This window comes from Merops nubicus, unplaced genomic scaffold (genome assembly GCF_000691845.1).
Source record: "Merops nubicus isolate BGI_N331 unplaced genomic scaffold, ASM69184v1 scaffold10629, whole genome shotgun sequence".
Taxonomy (NCBI): domain Eukaryota; kingdom Metazoa; phylum Chordata; class Aves; order Coraciiformes; family Meropidae; genus Merops; species Merops nubicus.
Genome location: NW_008633836.1, coordinates 110,111 through 124,129, shown reverse-complemented (window position 1 = coordinate 124,129; position 14,019 = coordinate 110,111). Strand labels below are relative to the sequence as shown.

The window sequence follows — 14,019 nt, the reverse complement described above, 5'->3', positions numbered from 1 at the left end:
AAGAGTCCATGCTCTGTATCTGAGGTTGTAATGACTCTAACCTTAGAAGATACTGAACGCTCTGCGTTCAGCTGTAGCTCTTGGTAGGTTATTCTGTGATTGTCCCTCCAGCTAAGCAATGATACCTCAGCTCTTGAATCAAGAGGGGAATGGAGAGACACCTCTGAGCATTTGGACCCCGTCCCTCACCCATCTGAGACAGCACACAAGGCTGCACATGCCATTCAACAGCATAGCTCACAAAACCCTTCCTAACAGCCTAGAGCAAACTGCAGCATTATAGTAGACACATGTCCAGTTTATCACAGAAAAGAAGAAGAAGAAGAAACTGATGACAGTACATCCCTTCATTAGGAGAAGTTTGTTTGGTAAAATTTGCAGGTAATCCTAGGAAATTAAAGGATCCAGAAAGGAGCTAATCCCCTCCCCCTCTATCTTCCTTGTACCACTCCTCATACAGTCCCTGACAACCTATCTTGGGGAAAATGTCCTCCTAACAAATTTCAGGGCAGTTTATCATTTATAATATGAGAAAGCAAATGGAACACAATGCAGAGAATGAAATAAAGGTTGGGAAGGTGAGATACAATTAGCATCCAAGGTGTACAGAAGCATAAAATATGAAATTCTTGAATTTTTAATACACTTTTTATGTCAAGGTAATGCCACATGACTGAAGATTAGCAAATTAGTAACTCTGTATTTAAGGAAAGCTTAAAGAAAATGGGATTTTGACACCTGTGAATTTCTTGGTCTGTCAGATAAAAAAGGTTTGAGAATTTATTTATGGGAAAGAATAATGGCAGACAGGAAGGTAAATGGTATATAGCAAACCCAGTGGAAAGTAGATTAATTTAATGCCTGTCTTTGCTAAAATAACTGGTTTTCTAGACAAGGGACATGTAGAAGGTGATTCTAGACTTCAGCAAAGCATACGACATGAAATATTGTTAACTGAGAGTGGAAGAGAGGAATTAGCAGAGGAATCATAAACGGGGGAGAAAACTGGCTGATGCAGACATTAGTGCCTATCTACTCCGCTGAAATGGGAAGTTGGGCCTAGGGGGGGTTATGAGCAGAGAAGGGAGGTTGTGAGCAGAGTTTTCTGAGTCTAGTCTTCTGATTAATGTTTGCAGTAATGACCTGGCCTCAAAAGATGGGAATATGCTAACAAAATGTTCTGAAGCCGTATAGGGAAGGTGTTGTCCTTACAAATGACCAAAATATTGTGCAGTAAGAACAAGAAGTAGATTATTTGACTAATACAGACAGCAAGAACAGTAGCAGGAGGTTTTGGAGACTAATTATAGGACTTTTATAAGCTGAGAATGCTTTACTTGAAAACGAGAGGTGGCATCCCCTTCTTTGTGTATCTAAATTGTCTATGAATTACCAGTGTGCAATGCATCACTGTGAAAGGAAAATGATAGCAGATGTATGAGGTGAAGGTTTTCCAGCAGATGACAGGGAAACGTGGCACTGAAGAATGGCAGAAATGGAAAAGACTGTGTGGAATGAGTAGGATTGTATGAAATGAATAGGGGTTTGGACAGAATGAGCTGTTGGGAACTCCTGGTGTTTGACTACCTGGGCAGGAGTTTAACCCAGCCTTGATGTTACAAGCCAACTGATGTTGTAGTGTTGTTTCTGTGCAACAGCTTCCATCTCCTGGTTTCTCTGAGATGTCTCTAGTCTTTAAAGACATAACGAACATTGTTGCTGCAGTGGTTAAGTGGGAGTGAAGAGTGGTGAAGAAGGTATGGGTTGCAAATGTGGATGTATACTGGACAGAATGAAAGGTGAGCAGAGGACAAGAGCAGGAACAGCCCAGTGAATAGAGATAAGAGAAGGATGGATAAGTGGGTAGTGAAAAAGTGCATGTGCTGAGAGGGAGTGGGGAAAAGACAATGTGTGAAGGATTACGAGATGATAGGAAAGGCAGAAATAGATGCTTCTATATTGATATTGATATGGGTCTAAATCTATGACAATATAGATAACTAGATATCTGTATCTATATAGGTGTGGATAACTATCAATACACATGTATATACTTTCCCTGTATATGTAAATCTATATGCTGTGTGGTATGATACTATATATATGTCTTATGGTATACATACACACACATGCAGATACAAACATAGGTGGTTAGGCACAAGAATTCCTCACTTGCAGTAGAGTGCAGGAATCACCTGTCTGAAGTTACTGCCCATGTAATTACGATCTGGGCAGCTGTGGTGATGCCTCGGGGCCTCTCCCATGGCATTTCACTTGGAGAAGTTTGGCCTCGGCATCTCAGCGAAGCAGCTTTCCTGGTGTCCTCTGCAGGAGGAGGAGCTGACGAACGTTGTCTCCCCCTCCCACAGCTGCGTGGTGGATGAAATGGACTTCTCAGGCATGGAACTGGATGAAGCCCTGCGAAAATTCCAGGCCCATATCCGCGTGCAGGGAGAGGCACAGAAGGTCGAGCGGCTAATTGAGGCTTTCAGGTAAGAGAACGGGCCCCGCAGCCCCACTGCTGCAGCCAGGTGGAAGCAGAGAACACACCCAAGGCAGAAAACGTGCAGCAGCCGTAGAGTGAATGGCCAACGACCTCCCTTCCAAAGAAGGTGATCATGGAGGGGCTTCTGAAGCATGGAGGCCTACATGCCACTGCTGCAGCAGAGCCATGGCCTTGTCAGACGTTCAGTGACACGAAAGACACAAAGGCCACAAAGTGAGGCCGGCCCTGACACATCTGCCAGCAAGGGACTCCCTGTTCATTGGGGACACAGAAGGAGCAGCACTGGGGCTTGCAGGGATGCCGGGTTGCTCCTTTGGTGCATCCAGAGGAGTGCTTTGCCCTTAGCAAGGCAGGCTGGAGTAGATACCTTCCATATTACCCTCACCTGGTGGCACCAGCCTGAGTAGTCCTCTCTAGTCTCACTTGCTCTTTTGGTTCCTGAGGACAAGAAGGCTGAATTTTCAGTGGCCTACTTCAGCCATTGGTGGGTAAATTTCCCTTCAGCAAGCTTTCAGTTCCTTCTCATTTGTGAGAGGAGTGGAATGAAAGGAGGAATTTGATCCTCCTGTGAAGAAGCCATTGCCAGAATGGAGCAGAGGACTCCCATGTTCCATGTTAAGTGTGTGCATCCCTCCTGCTGCAGCCAGAGGTACTGCATGTGTAACCCAGATGTGGTCCAGCAGTTTCACAATCCGGACACCATCTTCATCCTGGCCTTTGCAATCATCCTCCTCAATACGGACATGTACAGCCCCAACATCAAGCCTGACAGGAAGATGATGCTGGAGGACTTCATTCGCAATCTGAGAGGTGAGGGTCCTGCTTTGATTTTTTTTTTTCCCTCTTGCTGCTCTAAGTTCTGCCTAGGTGAAGGCAGCAAAATCTAATGGAGCTGCCCTTCTCCAGGATGGCTGCTGCTCCCTGCAAGCCAGACATGGAGGCGCCTTTGAGGTGTCTTCTAGGATGCTGGGGAAGGGGAAAATCTAAGCTTTGCCTTCTACAGAAAGCTGCCCAGCCTTCTCAGAAAACAACCCTTTTCCTTGAGAGACCGTTTCATCTTTTAATAGATCTCTACTGGTTGGAAGCAGTCCATTGTATTACATTTTCCTATTGTTCAGCTCCATCCTTTTTAGACCCTGCTGGATTGTGCTAAACAAGCCCTTTCCTTCCTTGCTGCTTTGAATATGTGAACACATTTTCCTCTTATTCAGGCTAAATCTTCCCTTTCTTAATTGCTTGCAATTACTTATCGTAGTAACTGTAGGCGTGACAGAGTTCATGCATACATTACCTCTTGGCAATTTCTGATACATCAGTTCCCAAAATCAATTTTCTTCTGTTTTTCAAGGTCTGTCCATCCCATCTGCTAATAGGCTGCTAAAAGCACTTTTTCAGATGTGGTCACAACATACTCCTATACAGAGCCACTGCCTCCTCCTTATTTTCAGATCTGCTAATGCAACTTAGTACTGTTTGGCCTTTTGGACATCATGTCTAGACAAATTCTTGTCTGATTTCCCAACCATGTTCAATCCTAGGTCATACTAGTTCAGCCATTTTCCAAGTATCTTGTGGTGCACATCTGCAATTCAGATGAAGCTCCCTCAAAGTTTTTTCTGGTGTAAATCCGTGTCTAGATTTTTAACTTCCCTGTGTTACCTTGACTTATTTCTTTGTCCTGCCTGCTGTTCAGAAAGTGTTGTCTCAGCCTCCCACACCTTCCCCAATTTGACATCCACTTTGTCATCCACTTCAGACTGGTGTAATTTGACACTGAGGCCCTCTTTCAAGTTATTTCCTGAGGTACTGAATGGGGCTGGTACCTGCCATCATCCCCTTTGGTATTACAGCTGATAGCACTAACTCAAAAGGGTTTTTTTGTGTTAACTTAAACTTAAGCGTTGCTTGAAAATCTGCCACTTTACATCACAATGAATTCAGCCAACGTGAGGATCAGTCACCTCTAGTGTGTCACACACCAGAGCTCACCAGAATGATTGAATGTCACCTCATTACAGACAAGGGGAGACAGTTCATTGCAGGCTCACCTGCAAGCCAATGCCTAGATCAGTAGCTTCACCAGCCTTTGTTTGAAAAAAAACAGAATATTCAGACTGTGTTTGCAAGGACATGGATGAGGGAGCCAGGAGACAAGAGGGCCTCACCATTCCTCAGGGGTTCCTCACCTCTGTCACTAGGGGTAGTACATCTCAGACCAGGGAGCTGGAGGGAAAGCAGAGAAAATAAATTCAAAATTACTGAAGGAATTCAGTTCAGAGGAAAGACTGGCAGTTTAATTTGTGGTGTTTGGCTCAGGGAAGGGTGAAAAAAAACTTTTCTGCCAGGCTCTGCAAGGGTCAGACAGCAAAATTTGGAGAGTTACCTAAGGAGATGTAAAAAACGAAAGGGACATGGCCAAGACAGAGGTATCACAGACAGAGTAACAGGGAAGTATTGCTCCTAGGAGACATCACAGAAGGAAAATGGTGGAGGCCACCAAGCAAATAGGGGAGCTGACACCTGAATTGGCAGGAGGAGCAGCTGAATCCCATCATAGATCTCCTCCACATCCAGCACTTCTGATTATATGAAATCAATGCAGGGGTTGCTGCTGAGTGGCCCAAGATATATGAATGTGAAATTGTGGCTATAAAACCTTAGGGAACACATGGAAAGGAGCCACCATGCAGAGCAACAGAATAATGAAATCCTCTGCATTGGCCTTAGAGATGTCAGTCTCTCCTGCTGGTGCATTAGGTGTGTTAGAGCAAGAAAGAAGACAGCCTAAAGTGAAGTATTGCTCTTTTTCCTTCAGCCTTCCCAGCACTGCACAATGCAGAGGCAGTAGATACCTGTCTGGGAACACCAGTCCTTCCCTTTCCTCTTCTCTCTGCTTAGCCTGCCCAACATTTTCTGTGTTTGGCAGGAGTGGACGATGGTGCTGACATCCCACGGGAGCTGGTGGTGGGAATCTATGAGAGAATCCAGCAGAAAGAGCTAAAATCCAATGAGGACCATGTGACTTATGTCACCAAAGTGGAGAAGTCCATAGTTGGAATGAAAACGGTGAGCACCCAAAAACCCTGCTGGCACCCACTCAACCCTGTCACCCCCATGTCCTTCACTGCTCTCTTTCCTGCCTTTTTCCTCTATGCCCCTACTCCTTTTCTGTAATACTTTCCTTACTTGTCTTGATAAATTCAATCCTTTTTCTGCAAACACTTTCTTCCTTGCTATCTCATTCTTTCCTAATTTGGGGGGAATCTCCTTGGCCGGGGTTTGCAATATCTAGTGTGGTAGTTGTTTGCCCAAGGAGCTCATTGCAGGTCCTGCCAGCCAATGCAGATCCTGCCTGCCAGTGCTCTAGTGATAGCTCTGCAGTGTTTCAAACTTCCAGGCCTGGTGAGGGTGTAGAAAGCAGAAGGCAAAGTGACAGAAAACAATTTACCCATCTGTCTCTACTGAGTTCTGTAAGGAGTGCTGAGTTTAAGAGACCCCCAAATGCAGAGACAGCTCCTCTAGCAGTAACCCACTTGTAATACAAAAGCTTACATGCTGTTTACCCAAAATGAGCTGAGTCATTTCTCAAAGCCCAGGAAACCTGCAGACATCCAGTGGGGTGAGAGAGGATGAGCACTCACACAGTGATTAGAAGGCAGAGGTACATGAAGATAGGATGTGTGAGCAAGAGGGTTGCCTGCAGCCCGTCCCGCTCCTCTGATTTATCCAGATCACAAAGCCACAGCTCTCTGCTGTTGCACCAGCAGAAGTGATGCTGAGGAGCGGTGCTAAGGAGACGATCTGAGCGAGCAGAATTGGCTTGTGCTACTGTCCCTGGGCAGGGTTGTGCAGGCTGAATGTGAGGGGACCCACAATGGCACCTTCCTCAGCCTCTGCACGCTTCTGTGGGTCTTCTGCAGGTGCTGTCCGTGCCCCACCGCCGACTGGTCTGCTGCAGCCGCCTGTACGAAGTGACGGATGTGAACAAAGTGCAGAAGCAGGCAGCTCACCAGAGGGAAGTTTTTCTGTTCAATGACCTGCTGGTGGTGAGTGTTCTCTGGCAATTAGGCACTGCAGTGATAAAACTTGCCCTCATTTCTTTAACAACATCTAAAACCAATCCACAACACCCACGTCCCCCCTGTCCTAAGAACAGACCATCTTCTGGTCCATCAACATTTTAAGGCACAGCTCTGGATCCTACGCTGTTAAAAACCTACCAAATCTAAAACTCCTTTAACCCTTAAAAATACAAACTGCCACATCCCACAGCCATCCAAGCAATGTTACTACTTTCTCTCATGCCTTTGCCAGTAGGAAGGTTCATTTCATGAAAGGGAGGTTCATTTCTTTGTCTGTTTATGTTATAGTAGACAGAGCCCTCCCATGCACTTTGAGTCTTCCCTGCCAGACAGTTTAAAACCACTGCCTTCCAACAGGGCAAAGGCTGTAGGGCAGTAGATATTAGTTAATGGAACCCCAAATGTATATAGTATTCAAGGTCAGGTTGGATGAGGATTTGAGCAACCTGGTCTAGAGGAAGGTGTCCTTGACCATGGCACAGGGGTGGGAAATGGATGATCCTTAAGGTCCCTTCCAACCCAAACCATCCTATGATTCTATTTTTAAATACTCTTAAAGTGTCCCCCACCTTTCAGCTGAGTTCAGACAGGTACAAAGGAGGGCACAGTTACACTGAGACCGGGAGGATGCCAAACTAAATGGAATTTTTACTGAATTTAATGGTAAAATGAAACTGTGGATGTTGGAAATGCAAGGCTAACCCCCAAACCTTTTGTAGGAGCAGAGGACAAGGGAGATTTACCCACCTGTTCCTCTGCACCCATTTGTACAGCTGTGAACCTGGAGAAAGCATCTACTCCTTGCTATCCCTCTACTCCATGTGATAAATCAGATCCATCAGAACTCGTGCTGAGGGAGTGAGGGCAGTGCAACATTCACATATGCTCTTGTTCACAGCTCCAAGGTAATTCTGACAGGCTTCCCTTCGCCTTTTGATCTGGCCCTCGGTGAAGAGAATTACCCTTGCAAAGTCAAAAATGTGGGCATCAAAAAGCCAGCACCCCTAGGAGACAGAGAGCTGAATGGACCCCAGGGCTATGCATAAGGAATTTCAGAAGTTGTTAAAAGTGCAGCATGCCAGGCAGCTTTCTGGGCAAAGAACCTGTCAGTCACCAAGTATTACTCCCATGTGCCACTAGCAGAGCTTGCAAAAAGCTTTTTTGCTTTGAGCAGTTTGTATTGTTCTTGCCTCACTGTTCCCCAGGACCCTGCCCAATGATGCATATCTCCCTCCAACAGATCCTCAAGCTTTGCCCCAAGAAGAAAAGCTCCTCAACATACACATTTTGCAAGTCGGTCGGCCTGCTAGGGATGCAGTTCCATCTCTTTGAAAATGAATGTAAGTCAGTTGCTCCTTGGTTTCCTGGAGAGGTTCGGCAGGGTAAAGGAGAAGGATGGAGGGCACTGTGTCACCTAGTGTGAGTTTGCATCAGAACAGACATTCTGTCAGAGTTAAAAGTGGAGGTGTGAAAGCCAAGGCTTGGTGCTGAGGAGATCACTGTGCAGGTACCGTGTGATGAGAAGAGGCTCCTGGTACCTGTTGCTAGGTCTGCGCACCTGCAGAAGGGCTGAACTTAAGCTCATTGAAGGATCTGGCTTGTCAAGGTGTCAGGAAGAGCACTAGTGAGGAGGAATTAGGGAATCAATCCCCATGTACATCTCATAGAGCTCTGTGAAGCCAACTGTAGGTGGAGAACCTTGCTGACAAAACTGCTGCTGCCAGCTTTATCCCCTCTCCCCTCATGCCCAAAGTCACAGCTCCAGCCTCTACCTTTGACACTGGCCAAGGCTCAGGTGCTGCTGCTGCCTCCCCACACCATGCCCTGCTGCGCTGAAAGCTTCCCAAAACAGAAGCAGAGCCCTTGGAACAGCAACCACCAAAGATGGAGAGAGGCCAGCCCTAGTCAGCCTGACCTTGATGGTCTGGGAATAGAGCCATGATGTGTCATGATTGAGGCTGGCTGTGTGGTGGAGGAGTTCCAGAACCAGGCAGGCTTTCTGCTGGCACAGGCAGAAAGGCTTCACAGTGGTCCCAGGAAAACATGGCTGCTGCCCACGGGGGTTTGTGAGCACCTGCAGAACACACCACAAGGAAGGAAGACTGTAGCAGCAGTGTGGCTATACTAAGTTGGACACATCCTTCCTCTACACTGTTGGCACCCTGCCTTCTGCAGCATGCAGAGGCTTCACATCCCTGTGTGTACAAAAGAGTCATTCATAACTGAGCACCCCCAAGAGGCACCAACACAGCTGGGATCAGCTTTCAGGGCTATCTTGGCTATCCTGAGAGAGTCCAAGGATCTTCTGGCAAAGGCATCCTGTTGTGTATCCTATGCAGAGACAGAAAGCAGATGTTCTAAAGAGCTTGTGATCTGAACAGATGACACAGTCACAGAGTAGGAAAAGGGGGCTGGGACAAAAGCAGGGGGAGATGAGGACTGGTGCAGATGGCAGGTTGGTCCTTTGACTTGTTTGGTAAAGATTAATAAGAGAAGAGCAAGTTCTCTGTGCACTCTCGTTCTCCTGCTTCTGTTGGCTGAATCTCCAGCCACCACCTCCCTGCACCAAACCTGGGCTTTAAAACGTGAAGCCTTTTGTTGTGATGTTCTCACTCTCTGGGCATATAATTTCATATATATTGCCATAGGTTTTGCCAGCTGGGGAGTACTAAGCAAAGACCTACAAACCCACATCTTTTCCTTTACTATTCTCTCTGCACAGCATGATGAGCTCCCCACCCATGCTGCGCTAACACCCCTGCCATGTTCTCTGCTGATGGAAGCAGAGACTGGGGAGAAGTCCTGCTGCTGTGGATGTTAATGACTGTTCTGGCTTTGACTCCAGGAGCCAACCTCTCCTGCTGCATCTCCCATAGGAGAAAAAGTGTTGTTGGCCTCATATATACTGTTTACTCCTCCACAGATGCTGAAGGGCCTTACAGTCCTACTTCTGTGCTCATGTTCCCAGAGCCAGTGTTGCACTAAGTGTAACAAAGAGCTAGAATTTCCTGGTTTTGGCAGCACTGTGGTGCTCGTGGCACACACCTTGCTGCTGCACCTTGGCCATTCCATTCCCATTGGAGATCCCCTTGGAGGGCTGCAATGCTGCAGGTTCCCACAGTTTGCACTGTGGTGGCAAACTCTAGGTGTGCCATTCCTCTGAGCTCGTGTTGGAAACTCTCTGTCCTGCAGAGGCACCAAAGCAGCCAACTACTCCAGCAAGAATGCCTAACATCTCTTTATTTTGTTGACAAATCTTTACAGATTACCCTCATGGCATCACACTGGTGACTCCAGTTTCAGGCTCAGAGAAGAAACAGGTACTACACTTCTGTGCTCTGGGTGCTGAGGAAATGCAGAAGTTTGTGGAAGATCTGAAAGAGTCAATAGCAGAAGTGACAGAGCTGGAGCAGATACGAATTGAATGTAAGGGCCTCTAATACAATTCACACTCCAATGCTGTCACACTGCATGTGCCTACAGGGGAAAAAGGCTAAAGGAACTGGGTTCTTCAGGAACAGGGGGAAAGAGGATGCACAGCACAAGTCTGCTCAAGATTGTTCTTCTGTTCCCTGGCGTGGTGAAAAGGCAGCCAGGCTCGGTCACCACCCCCAGCAGGGGACATGGAAGAATGTAACTACTTATGATGCTTATGAAACAGGGTGCATGGTAACGTGGCCTGAAATAGTGAAGCTCAGACTGTCAGACCCAGAAGACTCTTCTTCATCCTATACTCCTTTCACTATGCAAATATGATCTGTAGATAGCTGGGAAGTACAAGACAGGTCTGGTAGCCTTAGCAACATTACCCTTCACTCCAGGAATGTCTAGGGGACAAGCAGTCTGAGCTATGTCCCTCTGTGGCCTGTCTTACATAGATTAGATGTCCACATAGCCTTTGATGGCCTTTCCATGTATAAACTGATGAGCCAAAGTAGCTCAGCATCAGTAGTCCCATCCTGTGCAGCAATAATCTACTCTGCAAAAGTCATGCTGGTCATACTCAGAAGGTCATGTAGAGACACATAAATTCCTCCACATGTCATGTCCTCTCCAGTTTGTTTTTTCCTTGGCTGTTCCTCTCTCCCTCTCTTCTTGAAACTCTCTTGTCATTTTCTTGCATTAATTCTCCTTGCTGACTTCCTGTGTCGGTCCTTCAATACACTGGTGTCTCCCCCTCCCTCTCTCTTCTAATTCACTTCTGTATGCCTGTATTGCAGGGGAGCTGGAGAAACAGCAAGGGGCAAAGACTCTTTCATTAAGGACCAATGGAGCCCAGATGGAACTGCAGTCTAAGCAGAGCTCTCCAACAGGTAAGAGGATAGCCAACATCTCCTGGTCAAGCAGTGCTGCCTTTGCAGATGTGTTCTGATTGATTCCTGTAAGAATAATTGCAAAAGGAAATGTTCAGGCTTGCATTCTTTGGCCTCGGGCAAAGGGTGGAATTATGAGAACAGGTGCATTCTTCAAATGCCTTGGAAAAGGCACTAAAGTCTCAATACCTAGTCTGTAGCTGCAACACCTAGCAAAGAGGCATTACTGATGGAGTGTAGGTAACTGCTGGAAAACCTGGACCACCTTTTCTTCCCTGAGCTGATGCAACACAGTAACTGCACTGTTAACTTCCTCCAGTCTCTTCACCAACACTTTGGACCAGCCTCTTTGTGTTAAAGGCTTTGTGTCCATTTGTGCCTTGGCTTGCATGCTGGCGAAAATCAAGGGCAGAGATGAGTGGCTGCCAGGTCACTAGAATGGCACTGAGACCTGGGCATAAGGATAAGACCCAAAGGGCCCCTTAGCCCCACTAAGCAGCTGACAGGTTGCAGGAGGGACTGGATTTGTTCTTGCAGACTAGTCTTGTTAGGCCCTGTTGGGCACCTCTCCCTTTAGCTTTCCAGTCCACAGGATGAGGGCCAGCTTTTGACTAGAGGCATGGACCTCATGAGTGAGATCTTCTGTTTTATTTCAAAGGCAAGAAGGATTTGGGGGAGAAGGTCTCGGACAGCACAGTGGAGGTAAGTAGAGTACAGAGCAGCTGAGGTAAGTAATTCTCTCTCACTTCAGGTCTTCTCACATTCTCTGTTGTTTCTTTTCTCAGGTTTTAATCAATGCCTCCCCAGCCAGACTGACAATTTTACCAATTTCCAGAGATACAATTAAAAGTTACTGCTAGGACGGGTAATACAACTTTCAAATCCAAACTAAACTTCAAAGCATTTTCAATCCGTTTTTATAACTGTAACATCCCTCATGGACCAAGCTCCCAAGTGCTGTAGACTAACTCACCCCACTGCTTATGGGGAGACTGAGAACCCCACTAAAGACTTCCTTGACATGCTAACTCCATGCAGCATCACATGCAAATTCCCCGCAGCCCAGCTTTCCTGCACAATCTCTGCAGCTCTGTCTCTCCATCCCCCTTTGAAGGGGATTAAGCATGGCCTTTGTATCCTAGACTTTCCCTAGAGCTTCACCTTCCTAGGTAGGGAGCTTGGCTGTCCTATGTACATCTATCTTTGCAGGGATGTCTAGCATCCAGTGGGTTGCCTGTTTCTTCACAGACACCCGTACTCCCACTGCCTGTGAGGAAACAGGAAAATACCATCTTCACACTGAAAATCTTATCTACTACTTCCTACTCTCTCCTTGCCTGGAATATCTCCATTGTCCTGAATTTGCCCTTTTCCAGGGTAGTTATTTCCCTCTTGTCATAATACGATTACTTGAAGAGTTCAACTTCTCTGTGAGGAGTGGGTGCTTCTTCTTTTCCCTGAAGAGAGCCCCATTTTCCTGCAGACACTCCCTTCCTGGGGAAGGTGCCTCTCCCAGCTGTTTTCCTACTCCAGTTGGGAGGAGTGTTTCCTTGCAGAGAACGGCTTCCATGTATCCCAATGTCATTAGCAGCTCATGGCCCAGCAACTGGTTTTCCTTAGGGGATGTTGCACTACCTGAATAAACATCAACACAATATCACGTCCTGCTGTGCAGTGAGTCTGAACAACCTCCATGCTTGAGTAGGGACAGACAGCTCATCCTTGTTCCAGCATGGTAGGAATCTTGGCCACTCCACAGCCTCTCCTTCCAAGTTGCTGGAGCTGCTGCCCAATATGCCAGACCATCAGGGCACTCCCACTGTCCCATCTGCCCGTCTGTACCCCCGCCTAGCTGGAAGTGCCATGCCAGCCTGCAAGCCCTTGTTCCCTACTCGGGGTTTGTCATTTGACTGACACTCTGTTTTGAGTTGACAACTTTGCTCTGGTTTGGGGTCTCCATCAGCCCATGTCCTTGCCAGAAGGAACTATAACTTCATCCACCGTTCAGGAAGCACCATTTTCCTGCTGTGCTTCCTCTGCTAGGGACCTCCAGTCCAGGCCAGGTCCTCCTTTTCAGATTGGACTCAGCGAGTTCCCTCATTTGATGCCATTATCAGCATCTCTCTGTGAGGACCCTGATAAGCTTCTGCTTCCCTTCCCCCTTTCAGCTGCACAAGTAGTACTCTGCCAGCAGAGGAGCATTTCCATTTCTTTGAGATTATCTAATCTGCTGCCATTTCATCATGAATTTCTTTTATCATTGTATGAGCTAGATGGGCATTTTTTCTTTCTTTTTTCTTTTTCTGAAAATCATTTCCTTTCACTGACAAACCATCAAATGGATCAGAGGGAGCTGCCTTTTACTAGAGTATGTCAGATTTCTGCTTTTTCCTTTGTAAACAGATTAGCCAGTCATGTGGTTGTATCTTCCTACTCAGAAAGGCAGGGAGCGGGGAAAGGCTTGAGTCTCTCTGTCTCTCTCTGTCTCAGATTCAGCCACCATCATTTTGCTGAAACGTACAGCCTTGACTATCTGAAACCTTGCTCTCCTTTTTGCTGGTGGGGACAAGGGCATGACCTCCCAGGTCTGTTCGTTACCATGCGAATTCCCGGCCGCCTCTATTCCCAGGGTTGATTTGCGTTCCCTCTGCCATTTGGATAATCAAAGTCGTACTGCATTTGGGAACGCCGGCCCTGCTGCCTGTGATGTGATGGAAAGGACAGGGGCACTTAGGCCTAGATGGGGGCAACAGGGCTATTGGGGGGCTCTGCAGCCAGGGGTTGTGCCTGTTTTGGTTTTGTGACAGGGGGAGGACGGGGGGAGGGTTTAATGCATAGGGGGCCGACTGGTGGTGGGAGTTCAGGGCAGCCAGAAGCAGCAGATGGGAGAAGTGTTGTAACATTTAATGCTTCTTTGGCTGTTTCTAAACTAGGTGTCAATTCACAACAGGCTTCAAACGTACCAGCACAACTCTGCCCTGGGGCCCGGGAGTGGAATGCAGCCCAGCACGCATCTTAACGTGCCACGGGAGCGGCTGGAGACAGCACTGGTGCCCTCGCACCCCGCCTCGGCGGGGACACTTGTACAGTGCCAGCAGATCGTCAAAGTCATTGTCCT

At 47.2% G+C, this 14,019-nt stretch overlaps 1 protein-coding gene across 1 annotated transcript in view; it reads left to right on the top strand.

Moving 5' to 3' along the window:
* Positions 1 to 11,761, top strand: part of IQSEC3 (IQ motif and Sec7 domain 3) — a 25,876-nt gene extending 14,115 nt beyond the window's left edge. The window contains exons 3-11 of the mRNA XM_008948377.1: positions 2,370 to 2,492; positions 3,150 to 3,316; positions 5,433 to 5,572; positions 6,427 to 6,552; positions 7,829 to 7,928; positions 9,853 to 10,014; positions 10,809 to 10,912; positions 11,565 to 11,603; positions 11,687 to 11,761. Coding sequence (XP_008946625.1) covers positions 2,370 to 2,492; positions 3,150 to 3,316; positions 5,433 to 5,572; positions 6,427 to 6,552; positions 7,829 to 7,928; positions 9,853 to 10,014; positions 10,809 to 10,912; positions 11,565 to 11,603; positions 11,687 to 11,761 — 1,036 coding nt within the window. The remainder of the gene's footprint in view (positions 1 to 2,369; positions 2,493 to 3,149; positions 3,317 to 5,432; positions 5,573 to 6,426; positions 6,553 to 7,828; positions 7,929 to 9,852; positions 10,015 to 10,808; positions 10,913 to 11,564; positions 11,604 to 11,686) is intronic.
* The last annotated feature ends 2,258 nt before the right edge of the window (positions 11,762 to 14,019 follow it).